The sequence below is a fragment of the Eubalaena glacialis genome, chromosome 3, assembly GCF_028564815.1.
Source record: "Eubalaena glacialis isolate mEubGla1 chromosome 3, mEubGla1.1.hap2.+ XY, whole genome shotgun sequence".
Classification (NCBI taxonomy): domain Eukaryota; kingdom Metazoa; phylum Chordata; class Mammalia; order Artiodactyla; family Balaenidae; genus Eubalaena; species Eubalaena glacialis.
The window spans coordinates 30,989,847-31,003,677 of record NC_083718.1 but is presented as its reverse complement, the minus strand read 5'-3'; the positions used below and the strand labels follow the sequence as shown (position 1 = coordinate 31,003,677).

The 13,831-nt window shown below is 37.8% G+C and overlaps 1 protein-coding gene across 1 annotated transcript in view; it reads left to right on the top strand.

Annotated features, from left to right (window-relative positions):
* Nucleotides 1–13,831, top strand: part of KMO (kynurenine 3-monooxygenase) — a 53,869-nt gene that overhangs the window by 7,261 nt on the left and 32,777 nt on the right. Inside the window, 1 exon segment of the mRNA XM_061185421.1 lies at nt 13,220–13,289. Within this exon segment, the coding sequence (XP_061041404.1) occupies nt 13,220–13,289 (70 nt within the window).

Sequence of the window (13,831 nt, the reverse complement as noted above, 5' to 3'; positions counted from 1 at the left end):
GAGTTTGGTCCCTGCCACTAAGACCTGTGCTTTGATGGACCATTTCATTACTGTGATTTTATCAAAAGAACTCAGTGGGCACCATGCAATCATTTATAATCCTAAAAAATTAAAATAACTCAAATGTACAAATATAAGGGCATTGCATACAATGAAATGTAATGTAATTATCAAGTATTATGATTTAAAATATTTTATGACTTGGAAATATATTCACAGTATACTATTCATTTTTTAAAGGAAATTATGAAATAAAATATATATCCTGCTACCATTTTTAAAAGAAATATCGTTTGCTTTACATACATAGAAAATCTTAACACCGGTTCTCCCTGATGGTAAGATTGTGGGAGATTACTTTTTTCTTCATGTTTATCTGTATTTTCTAATTTTTTATTAAAAAATGTTAAGGTTTTTACTAAGTATCAGGTCTGTACCAGGAATAGAAAGATTGATAAAGTACAAGTCATACATCACATATCATTATTCCCTGGGTAGTCACAGCCTGGTGGGAAAGTCAGACAGGAATGTAAATAAATAATTTAGTTAATTATGAGAGATGTTAAAACACACATATATATATATATACACATACACACACACACACACACACACACATATACATTCATGGAATTAAAGAAGAAAAGACAAGTCTTTTGGAGTAGGAGAGATGCTGAGAGAAATTGCACAGACAACATGAGTCTTGAATGAAGGCTAAAGCAGAAAAAAATAGTCCAGGCAAAGGGAACATTAGGTTCAAAGGCACGTAAGTATAAAAGTGCATGGCATATTCAGGAAATATACAGTGACTTTGGTATACCTCTTACAGATAGTACAAGGGAATAGCAAAAAATGAGCTGGAGAGAGAGGCTGGGTTCCCATGTAAAAGTCTTTTATGCCATGTTGAAAATTTGGGACTTTTTCCGAAGGACTTATGAGGAGCCATTAAAGGATTTTAAGAAAGAAAATGTATCGTTTGATTTCTGTTTTAGAAGATAACTAGCTCTGGTGGAAGTATGGCTTAAATAGGTAGAGACTGGGGGGAGGGAGAGTTATTAGAAAACTTGTAGTAGTCCTGGTGAAGGGTAATGAGGGCCCCATATAAGGAAGGTGGAAGGTATGGGTAGGAGATCTATTTTGAGAGAGAGTCAAGAGGTGCAATAAATAGGACTTGTCACCTAATTAAATGTATATTGGTAGGTAGGGAGGGGCATTAAATATTCTCTGAGGTATCCTGGTTGGGTGAAATAGTGGGCAGAGTTGCCATTCACTAAGAACTACAGAGGAGGAGAAGGGTTTGAAGGTTGAGGAGTGGGAATAAGCTGAATATGAGGTATGTTGAGATGAAGATTCCTGTAAGACACCCAAGAAGAGAGGTTCAGTAGTCAGAGATAGTATTCTGGAGAAGGATCTAGGCCAGAGAAAAAGTCATGAACAAGCTTTCCTAAGAGCCCCTACTTGAAAGTGTGTGGGGCATTCATCTTATCATCATCAAAGGAGGGAAAATCAAGACTATTGCTCTGCCTTAGAGACCAAACTCAGTTGATACAGGTCAGAGAGTTCAGAGTAAGGTTTAAATAATAAAACAACATTTGGCATAGCATACACAATTCTAGCAGATGGAATAGTTACAAAGTATGAAGACCTTTTTTAAAAAAATATTTATTCATTATTTGTTTATTTAGGCTGCACCGGGTCTTAGCTGTGGCATGAGGGATCTTCGTTGTGGCACGTGGGATGTTTTGTTGCGGCATGTGGGATCTTTAGTTGCGGCATGTGGGATCTTTAGTTGCGGCACGTGGGATCTTTTTTAGTTGCAGCATGTGGACTTCTTAGTTGCGGCATGCAGACTCTTAGTTGCAGCATGTGGGCTTTTTAGTTGTGGCATGCAAACTCTCAGTTGTGTCATGCATGTGGGATCTAGTTCCCCGACCAGGGATTGAACACAGGCCCCCTGCTTTGGGAGCTCAGCGTCTTACCCACTGGACCACCAGGGAAGTCCCTGAAGACACTTTTATTTGCTTATTTCAGAGTAAGTACAGTTAACAGTCTTGCTCTTCTCATTACATTGCTATGTTCAAAGATCAAATTCTTCAGAGACCAAGCTATAGTTTCATGAGTAGGAGGTAGTAACAGGCTTTACTAAAGTCTGTTTGGTGACAGACTCATAAACAAACAAACTCTGTGATTCTTAGGGAGAGTTTTATATGCTTCATTAGGTCAAAAACAGTTGACACATGTTTAACATTACATTATCAGATTAATTTCAAACACATTATATTAAAAGGCATAAAAGGTATGACATTTTTATAATCATGTTGCCTCTTCCTGTCAAAGTCAGCATTTATAAATTAAAAGGTACAGTTTTCTCATGATCATTGGACACTTGAACAATCATTGCTGAAGAGGTCACATGGGAATCAGCAGAAAGTTAATGAATCCTATTACAAAAAGCCACACCTGCTGAATGCCTGAGAAGCTTATCTCACTCACATTTATATAAAAGAAATTTTCAAATTATCTTTTAAATTGGTATGTTAGGCATCAATATAATGGGTCAGGGTGGGGTCAAAGCATATGACCTTTAAGGAAGGAAGTAAGACGAGAGGAAGTAGAGAAATGGAAGAACAATAAATTGGGTAAATCCATAATTACGTAACCCAGGAATCTCATCAGAGCTCTGTTTAAGCAAACAGGCTAGACCAGTTGTTAATAAAACATTTAATTTACAAATTATTTTATGATCAAAACTGTTTACTATTGTGGACTATTGGTGCTTCAAAAGAAATATAGAGATTTTTCATAATTGTCCATGTCATTAATAGAACTGTCTTAGCTCTGTCCAGGCTTAACTCTAAGAACTGGCATGAAAACTGCTGATTGCTCCCAGGAGTCTAACCCTGCCTAGTTTCTTCTCTCCTCTCACCACCCTCCTCCCCTATTGATGCACAGGAACCAGCTGTGCCTTAACCAAGAGTTTGTGGTGTGCTCAGAATGATGTACACACATTTTCCTTTGCATTTATATCTTTATGTCTTGCTAGCCTTTTTGCCTGTGTAACAACTAAAGAAGGCACTTCATTCCTGATTAAGTGCATTTTACACAAAGTAAGAAGGAGAAGTAAAGTTAGAGTCTGAAAAGTACTTTATTAGCCATGTTACTAATCCTTCTAGTTGAATTTATGTAACATCTACCAATATTTTTTCTTTTAATTTTATTCAAACCTTAGTTATACAGAATTGGACATCTTATTATGACTGGTCTTGGAGAAGGCATTTTTGTTTATTCTTTTGTGTGTTTATTAATAATAATAAGCAGCAGTACTTTTGAACTCACCACTCAACCTGGAATTGATACATTGAATGACTTATAGCAGCCTCTGTGCTTCTCTCCCACCCATTACATTGGCCTGAATCTTGTGTTTATCATTCTCTTGATTTTAGAAATATATATAAAAGTTTTATGTATATATGATATATGCTGATCATATATATACACACATAAATAATATGCTTCTAAAAATATATACTTCTAAAAATTGTTATATACATGTATCTGTGGTTTAGTTGTAGTTGTCTTTATTATATGAGTATCATGCAGTATGAAGTCATCTGGGACATGTTCTTTTTATTTGTAGTGTTACTAATGTATTCATATTGTAGTATTTTATTGTGTAAATATACCATAATTTATTTGTCCATACTTCTGTGATGGCTATTTAGACTGCTTCCAGTATTTTGTTTATTTTTAGTTATGAAAACTGTGGCTCTGGATATTCTGGCATGTGTCTCCTGGAGTTTCTCTTGGGTATATGCCTTTTAGAGGAATTGCTGACTTGTCAGTTATGTGAATACTCAACTTGAGATCATTGCAAGCAATGCATAAGAGATCCTATTGGCCCTCATCCTCTCTAGCCCTTGATATTTTCATGAACCAAGATTATATTTAACCCTATTGTGTCCATATCACCTGAGGTTCCTTCTTTTCCTTCTGCCTCATGAGGAACCATTTATACATGCTCAACTGGTAAACACAAGAAGTGTTAGAGAGTTAGGGATCAACACTTCCAACCTTAGAAAGGATTGAAGGAGAATCTCCACCTGAGTCAGCTTCATCTCCCAAGATCCTGGAATCAAATTTTCGTCAAAGAAAAGTAACATAACAAACCCATGAAAGTAGACCATTGGCCCACTATTGGCTTGGAACTGAGCCTCTTCTGAACCCAGTCACTGAGACTCTTGTTTGTACATCATTTGTTACAGCTGATTTACTCTATAATTCAAGTTGAATTCCCAGGAAACAGATGAATGGATTTCTTGCTTCTGAATCTCAGTTTCTCCACTTTTCTGTCATTGTCACCAAAGGCAAGTTCGTCTGCCTGACACACAGTGAGGCCAAACAAACCGACATGTTGGAGTTTGGAGCAGAGGAAGATTTATTGCAGGGCCATGCCAGGAGATGGTGGCTCATGCCCAAAAAACCCTGAACTCCCTGAAGGGTTTCAGCAAAGCATTTTTAAAGGCCAGGTGAGGGGTGGGTATCGCAGGGTATGTGATCAGCTCATGCACAATTCTCTGGTTTGTTGATAGTGAGGTAACAGAGCAGTGTCACAGGGGTTAACATTATCAATCCTTAGGCTTCAGGAGGTGTGGGGGCTATGTGCTCATGGTCATCAAGTAGTTAACATCTTCCATTTGTTGGGGGGGAGGGGTTCACATCTGTAAAACAACTCAGGAAATGTGCATCAGATACTATTATCTAGGTACTTCAGAGAGCAGCTAAAGCAAAGGACATGGCAGAAGGGCATGCCCTGGGAAGGCCCTAAAGGGTCCTGCTCGGTTACACCATTTCCCTACATTAGGTTCACTGATCTTTCGTTGTTTAGATTGTGGCTTGTGTGTCCTACTGTCTTTCTCCCTGGCCTGTTTTCCCAGTAAGAAAAACTCATTTCTAAATTACTTCCTCTAGCCTCATTCCAACTTTCCTGACCAAGTTGGTCTCCTGATCAATATCCTTCCCCTGTCCTGCTTTCCACAAACATAAAAGAAGCAGTTATGATTATAATACTGTGAAAGAAAGAGGAGTTTCACAAACCTTTCTCTTTTCCTTCAGTGAGACTTATTCTATCTAGCCTTTAATCCTTTCTATTTTTTTCCCTAATGCTATAGAGCAATTTAGCCTTTGGAAGAAATTTATTTTATTGTATGAACTTTAGTTAGCTTACAGTTTTTCTTTTCCTTGATACAACTTACTATTGTCCTTACTAGATATTCTTTAACACACATGTGAAGGGAAGATAGGCAGGCAACTTTTCATAAGCTGGAAGAAATCAGGGGAGGAAAAAAGGGAATTAAGAAGATCAAAGGAGCTGTGATTAGTGAAACACAAAAGAGTCCAGGGCCTTGCTGGAAAGGTGTGAAGAAAGGCATGAAAAAGATATTAAGACACACAGTTTTTTATGCCAAGCACCAAGTCATACTGTCAGCTGAGATAGCTTGATCACTGATGAGAAAATGATGACAACAGTACAAGGTGAAGTCACTTCAGACTGAGGGATTAAGAGGGAAGCAATTTGTAATGATCTCTTCAGACACACCAAATGTTAACAAGTAATGTGTTCTCAATTTAAGTAGTGGCTACACAGGAAAAAATGGTTTGCTTATTTATTTATTTACTTACTTTTTTTTTTTTTTGGCTGCACTGGGTCTTCGTTGCTGCGCACGGGCTATCTCTAGTTGCGGCGAGTGAGGGCTACTCTTTGTTGCGGTTCTCGGGCTTCTCATTGCGGTGGCTTCTCTTGTTGTGGAGCACAGGCTCTAGAGAGCGCAGGCTTCAGTAGTTGTGGTGTGCGGGCTTAGTTGCCCTGCGGCATGTGGGATCTTCCTGGACCAGGGATCGAACCTGTGTCCCCTGCATTGGCAGGCAGATTCTTCACCACTGGACCACCAGGGAAGTCCTTACTTACTTATTATGACTATATTTTTTAGAACAGTTTAAGGTTCACAGCAAAATTAAGGGGAATACAGAGATTTCCCATATACCTCTGGCCCCATTATCAACCTCCCCCACCAGAATGGTATATTTGTTGCAGTTGATGAACCTACATTGATACATCATTATCACTCAAATTTCATAGTTTACCTTGTGGTTCACTCTTGGTGTTGTACGTTCTGTGGGTTTGGATAAATGTATAAAATTAGGGTATCATACAAAGTATTTTCAATGTCCTAAAAATCCTCTGTGTTCTGCCTACTTACCACCTCTTACCTCTGGTATATTTATTTAACAAAATAATTCAACATGGATTTCTTGGTTGGCCTTTCAGGATATTAAATATGTGAATTGCTTTGCAAAATTAAATTTTTAAACTTTCCACACGCTTAATGGTTTAAATAGGGACTGACTACAAAATAACCACCACAGTCTACAGAAATTGAATAATATGAAGAAAGTTAGGTGGCTGCAGTATCCATGGTGAGAGGAGACACAAGCCCTGAACCATCAGATTATTAAGAAAAAGAATATCTAATTGCTTAGATGCTAAGTTGCCTTGGAGCAGAGGAAAAAAAACTCATGTGGAGTAAATAGTAGAAGAGGACTCAGGTCCTCCTGTGCCTACAATTGTACTAATAGGTCCCCTAAACACTGCCCAGGTGCAAGGCCCTCTCCTTAATCCCCACATCGACTGGGGGCTGCTGAGAAGGCACCAGCCTCACATCTCAGAGGTCCTCTAGTTAAGTATGCCCTCGCAGGTGTACCCTCATCTAGCTCTGTGATTCGTGTCTCCCTGCTGAACTTCTCTTTTCTCCCTTCCCTTGCAAAATCTTCCACAGAGCCCACTGGATCTGTTTTTTGGTAGGCAAAATTTCCAGTGTTTTCACTTTACTTATTGCACTTCCCCTCAGACTCCTGGCCTTAGCTTAAACCTGAGGACAGCAGTTCTCTTGCAGCCTTCTCCCACAGCTCAAGTATCTCAAGATTGGGAGTTGCCATGATACCCTTACTCTACACCGAAACTTCCAGCCCTTTCTGTCTCCAGTTTTATGTGCAAATCCTTTGAGGTTACTTATACTACTTATATCACCTCTGTCCCCTCACTGTTGTCATCAATCAACTTCTAGGCCACTTCTACCCAATACTGAAGACTTCATAATCTTTTTTCTATACCCCAGCCCTGACATCACACTGAGTGACTATCAAAGTTTACATTGCTGACCCAACCAGTTCCTTAGCCTGTTAGTTCCTAGAATTCTGTGCTTTCAATCCCTTCCACCTCCACCATACTTCAGTCTCAAAGTCCCATGACCACATCCTGGACTTCGACCTTGTCATTCCACAGAAGTGCCTCATCTACGATAATAGTGTTGGATATAGGACTCTCTGTTCAAAGCCTCCTAACTTCCTAGCTCTCTCATTCAGTTGCTTCTCCTACATCTATTCTTCACAGGGAACTCCGACTTCCCCCATTCATCAGTCCCCTCTATTTTCCTTCCATCCCATCCAACTTAATTGTTACTGTTCATTAATCCAAATAATACTTCAACTCCTTGCTTTCTATTCCATCCAAATGGTTGGATCCCACTCTGCTTGATTCCAGTGGTTTTCTTCCTCTCTATAGAATCCACGCTGTTCAGTACTACAATGAAAAAATATAACAAAACCTCAAATCTTGGGGCCACTCTTAATTCATGGTCTCAATCTTCAACTGTATGCTATTCACCCATACTTCTACTTTATTGATTAAGAGCCTGTGTTCTGGAGACAGATTGGATCCATTTGAATCTTGATACCAACTCCAGCACTCACTAGCTGTGTTACCTTAGGAGAGCCACTTAACTTCTCTGTGCCTCAATTTCCATATCTGTAAAACAAGATAATAAAGTATCTACTTCATATGGCTGCAGAGAAGATTAAATGAGTTAGAGCAATGAATGAATGATACATAACAACTTCTTGTTGGGTTTGTACATTATTATTATTGTTTCTTTAATTGGATTTCTGTTTTATTCTTTCTAGTAGTTATTTTTAACCTTTATCATGTGTTCCTTCTACTTAGAACCCTCTTCCTCCTGACCCACCCACACTTATTTGGTTGACTCCCATTCATTCTTTCAGTCTCAGCTTAGATTTCATTTTTTTCTGAGAAGTCATACCCTATCTTACTCTGTAACCCTACATTTGGGTTAAGGGTCCTTTCTCCATACTCTCATAGCTGCACTTCCCCCACCATACTATTTATCACTCTGTGTTATAATCGACTGTAATCCCCTTGAGAGACCTAGATATATCTTGCTCTTGGTTGTATCCTTAGCATCTAGCACAGAGCTGGCACATAGAAAAAAATCAATATATATGTGCTAAATAAATATATGAATAATATTTGAAAAAATGAAGATCCAGCCAAGACTGTGAACTCCCTTGGGGCAGCCATTATGTATTATCTTTGGACCACTTTTAATGCCTAACAAAGATTCTTGTAATACTTAGGAATCAATAAATATTTTTCAAATAATCATTTTTCTATGTCTCCTGAAAGTTGTTTTTAAAATTCCAAAGGATTCATACTCTTTATCAATTTGCTTCTTCTCTACAAGTCAAAATAGTCTTATTCTTCAACTCAACTAAAAAATAATCTTCTCCAGGAAGCTTTTACCAATCCCTTTGTTCTGGCTATCTATTGCTGTGTAACAAACTACCCCAAAACTTAGTGGCCTAAAACAACAATCTATTATTATGCCTCACAGTTCTGTGAGTGTTCTGCCATGTGCCTGGGGCTGCAGTCATCTGAAGGCTTGACTAAGCTGGATGTCCAAGATGGCGCACTGCCATGGCTGGCAGTTTGTGTTGGTTGTTGATGAGTGAAACGCTCAGCTGAGGCTCTTAATTAGAGCAACTGCATGTGTCCTGTCCATGTGGCTTGGGTTTCTCACACATAGCAGCCTCCAGATAGGTACTCTTCTTATATGATCACTGACTTCCAAAAGGCAGGAAGCAGAAGCTTCCAGGCCAGCTAAGGACTATGCCTGGAAATGGCTCAGGTGTCGCTTCTACTGCATTTTATTGATCAAGGCTATCACAGGCCCTCCTGGATTCAAGAAAGTGAAGAAATAAACTCCATTTCTTGCTGAAGGAGTGTTGAGATCAAATAACAGAAGAGGTATTGTTATGACCATCTTTGAAAAATACAATCTGCTAGATCCCTTAAGGCAAAATTAATCCCTTTCTTGTATGTTCTCTAAGACTTCATTTAGTCCCTTTTTGTTTTTCTTTCTTTTAACATTGATTTCCACATCTGGGCCGAGAATTATTTTGCAGGGAAAGGTATCTCAATCTATATGCACAAAACATTGGGTAAATGGAATAAAATTATATGACTGAAATATATAATTATTTAAAAAGTATATATAAATGTTTTATGATTAAATTTATTATATATTTTTTTAACCAACCCATATATGAAATTCAGATACTGTGGGGGATCTGCAAAATTTTTATATAAAATTTACTAAACATTGATTAGTTTATATGTTTGTCTCTTCTTGAACTAGATTAAACTAGATTGAACTAGATTGACACCTGAACTAAATTAGGTGTCAGTGGGCCTGAGTACTTAGCTTGACAAACTTTAGATCCCTAAAATCTAGCAGATTAAATCATGCATAACAGATGCTCAGTATAATTTGGCTTGGTTTGGTTACAAATTTTATTTAAAAATGTAATCTCTACCATTCATTTATACATTCAACAAATATTGATCAGGTACTTATTATGTTGCAAACACAATGGTTTTGGCCAAGGATAAAATGGTGAACAAAAACAGTTTGCAGCTTAATGGGGTAGACAGTTATTGATTACAGAATCACCCTAAGGATGTAAACTTTCAATTGTGATGAGCACTTTGTATTAGTTTCCTAGGGCTGCCGTAACAGAGTACCACAAACAAGTGGTTTAAAAAATAAATATTTATTGTTTCACAGTTCTGGAGGCTAGAAGTCTAAAATCAAGGTGTCAGGAGGGTTGGCTCCTTCTGAGATATGTGAAAGAAAGATCTGTTCCGGGTCTCTCTCCTTGGCTTGTAGATGGACGTCTTCTCCCTGTGTCTCTTCACATCATCTTCCCTCCATGAGTGTTTCAGTATCCAAATCCCCCTTTTTATAAGGACTCCCATCATATTGGATTTGGGGGCACCCTAGTGACCTCATTTTAACTTAATTACTTCTGTAAATACCTTGTCTCCAAATAAGGTCACACTGAGTTACTGGGGTTAGGACTTCATCATATGAATTTGGGGGTCACAATTCAACCCTTAACATTTCTCAAAGGAAAAGTCTGTAGCACTATGAGAACTCATAAGAAGGGGTTTGAGGTAGTTAGAGTGGCTGAGGAAGGCTTCCTTAAGGAAGTAAAGCTGAGTGGAGACCTGAGGATGAATGGGCATTTACTAGAAAAAGAGGAAAGAGAAGAAGATTGTTAGCCACAGAAATCTTTTGGTGAGGGAGAGCATGATGAGTACAAGCAGCTGAAAGAAGGCTAGCAAAGCTGGGGCAGAACAGTGATGTGATCTCCATAATGTAAAAATATTATGGAGAAAATCTTAGGCCTACGATGATGTCATTTTTCTCTGAGAAGATTATGTTTGCTTCTGTCAGGTGGCTGTGGTTACCAGCAATCCCAGATGAACATAATCCAATCAGGGCTAGAGATGATTCCTAAGCCTACTTTGGTCCTTTTGATCATTGATTTATTTCCAGTTTACCCTACTTCTAAGATATACCTGTTTAGGGTCCTAACCCAAAGCCTGGGCATTTATTAAACCCTTCTGAACAGGAGGTTGGGATACATGTCCTAAACTCCAGATTTTGTCCTTCTAACTTCATGAATCTATCAAAAATTCTGTTGAAATTCTTTGCCTCCCCTGTAATCAGTAGATAACCCTAGGTGTGGCTCCAAATGCCAAGTTCACCTGCCTGGGCTTCCTTTTTCTCTTAGCAGAAGATTTCATTCAAATGACCTGTTTCACTATTACACCAAATGGCTGCTTGTGGAGAATCAATGGTCAAGAAGTCAGATGAATGCTGGTAGAATAAAAAGGAAACTTGATATTAATCAAGCACAATGATTATGATAACTAGCAGCATGAAAAGAGATGGATAGATGGAGAAACATTACAGGGTAGAATTGGCAGAACTTGGAATGGATTGGATGTGGAGAATGAGAGAGAGAGAGGTGCCACAGATGACTCTTAGATTTCTAGCTTGAGCAACTGGATGGATGAGATGTCATTCATTGAGACATCCCATCCATCTCATGTGAAGAGAACTGACACAATTTGGGGCAAGGATCACAAGTTTCAATTTATATCTGTTGATTCTGAGGTGCTTTGAGACATTTAAAAAGGTACATCAATTAAACATCTATATGCATGAGCTCAAAAAAGAGATCTAAGTGCGAGATGTAAGTTTTTGCATCACCATGGATGTGGAAGATAGACCAGGATGGAGGCTTAAGAAACCCCAACATTTGATTGTCCTTCTTTGCAAGGGTGAAAGACAGAAAGAGGCAATGGCCAGAGATGTATGGAAATAACAGAAAATGAAGGAAATTTAGTGTTTCAAGAAGAAAGGTTAGTTAACAGTATTGAATGCTGCTGAAAATTCGAGTGTGATAATTAAATATAGATGGTGTTCTCAAATTTAAGTTGCTAGTGGTGAGGCATTAATCACTGCAACCTATATAAAGCTATTTAGGAGGGCAACACTATAAAGCTTTGAGATGGCAATAAACAAAAAGTTGTTATAATCTCAAAGTAGGGAAAGATTTCTTAAGCAGGATACCAAATGCATTAATGATAATGTAAAAGAGTCATAAATGTGACTACATTAAAATAAATTCTCATCATTAAAGATACTATATAGTTTAAAAAGCAAGCCACAGAATGGAAAAAGATATTTGCAACATTTAAAAATGACATACCATGTACTCAGATCTCTGAATAGCTCAAATGATCGATAGAAGAAAAAACAGACAACTCAACCTAAAATGGGCAAGACAGACACTTTACAAAAGAGGAGATCCAAAGAGGTAATCAATATATGAAAAAGTGTTCAATCTCTTTATTAACAACTATTTATTTATGTAAATTAAACCTATACTCCTCCTCACCTTACCCAACCACAACTATGTTTAAAAGTTTGAGAACACCAAGTGCTGGCAAAGATGAACTCTCAGAAGCTGCTGATAGGAAAACACATTAGTATAAAATTTTGAAACAGTTTGGCATAATAAAGGTGAAGATACATAAACCTTTGATCAGGGCTTCCACTTCTGTGCATAAAACCCTAGAGAAAAATCATGCACATGTGTACCAGGATACATGTACAGAAATGTTCTTTGCAGCATCGTTAATTGACCCAGGCCATCAATTCACAGCATACACATATATCAAACCATTATGCTGTATACCTTAAATTTATACAATTTATATATCAATTAGATCTCAATAAAACTGGAAAAAATAATATTCTCAGGCCAGAAACAACTCAAATGTCCTTCAACAGTAAAATGGTTAAATAGTCTGTGAGATTTCACATAATGAAAAATCATACAGTAATGAAAATGGATTTTATGTGAGATCATATGGATGGATCTCATCAGCATATTATTGAGTTAAAGAAGCATCTGCAAATAAAAATACACAAGTGTGATTCTAATTATCTGATTCAAAAGCAGACAAAATTAAATTATATTGCCTAGGGAGGTATACCTAAGTGGTAAAACTATAAAGAAGCAAAGATTGGTTATCACAAAAGTCAGAATGTTTACCTCTAGGTGAAAGTTCGGGGATTGTAACTGGGGAGGAGTTTGGGGGAGCTATAGGAGATTGGCAATGTTCTACTTTTTGATCAGAGTGGCTATATGGGTGTTTGCTTTCTAATTATTCTGTAAACTGTACACATGGTTTATGATTGTTCTGTATGAAAGTTATATCTCATCATACAAAACTAAAAAAAAGAGAAAAACCAAAACTTCCTTGAAAATTATACTGCTTAATCTTGGGTTAATCCCATTATTTTTGCAAATGGTATTTTCCAGTAGTGACTGAGTAAATCAATGTGATGACTGAGGCTATGACCACACATGATGTTGCATTTAGCCAGCAAAAATTCCCTGTATTTGTGGAATCAAATAAAAATATGAAAAAAATTGCTTTGATTCCTAGGTTGGATCATTAAATGCATGCTTCCTTGCCAAGAGGAATTTCCAAGTTAATGTATATGAAGCTAGAGAAGGTAAGACAATACTGAATAATGTGAGATGTTGTTCTGATTCTTTGACTTCTTCCTCCTTAGATTTTTTATCTTTTTTTTTTTTAACATCGTTATTGGAGTATAATTGCTTTACAATGGTGTGTTAGTTTCTGCTTTATAACAAAGTGAATCAGCTTTACATATACATATATCCCAGTATCCCCTCCCTCTTACGTCTCCCTCCCACCCTCCCTATCCCACCCCTCTAGGTGGTCACAAAGCACTGAGCTGATCTCCCTGCGCTACGTGGCTGCTTACCACTAGCTATTTATTTTACATTTGGTAGTGTATGCATGTCCATGCCACTCTCTCACTTCGTCCCAGCTTACCCTTCCCCCTTCCCGTGTCCTCAAGTCCATTCTCTACGTCTGCATCTTTATTCCTGTCCTGCCCCTAGGTTCTTCAGAACCATTTTTTTTTTTAGATTCCATATATATGTGTTAGCATACGGTATTTGTTTTTCTTTCTGACTTACTTCACTCTGTATGACAGTCTCTAGGTCCATCCACCTCACTGCAAATAAC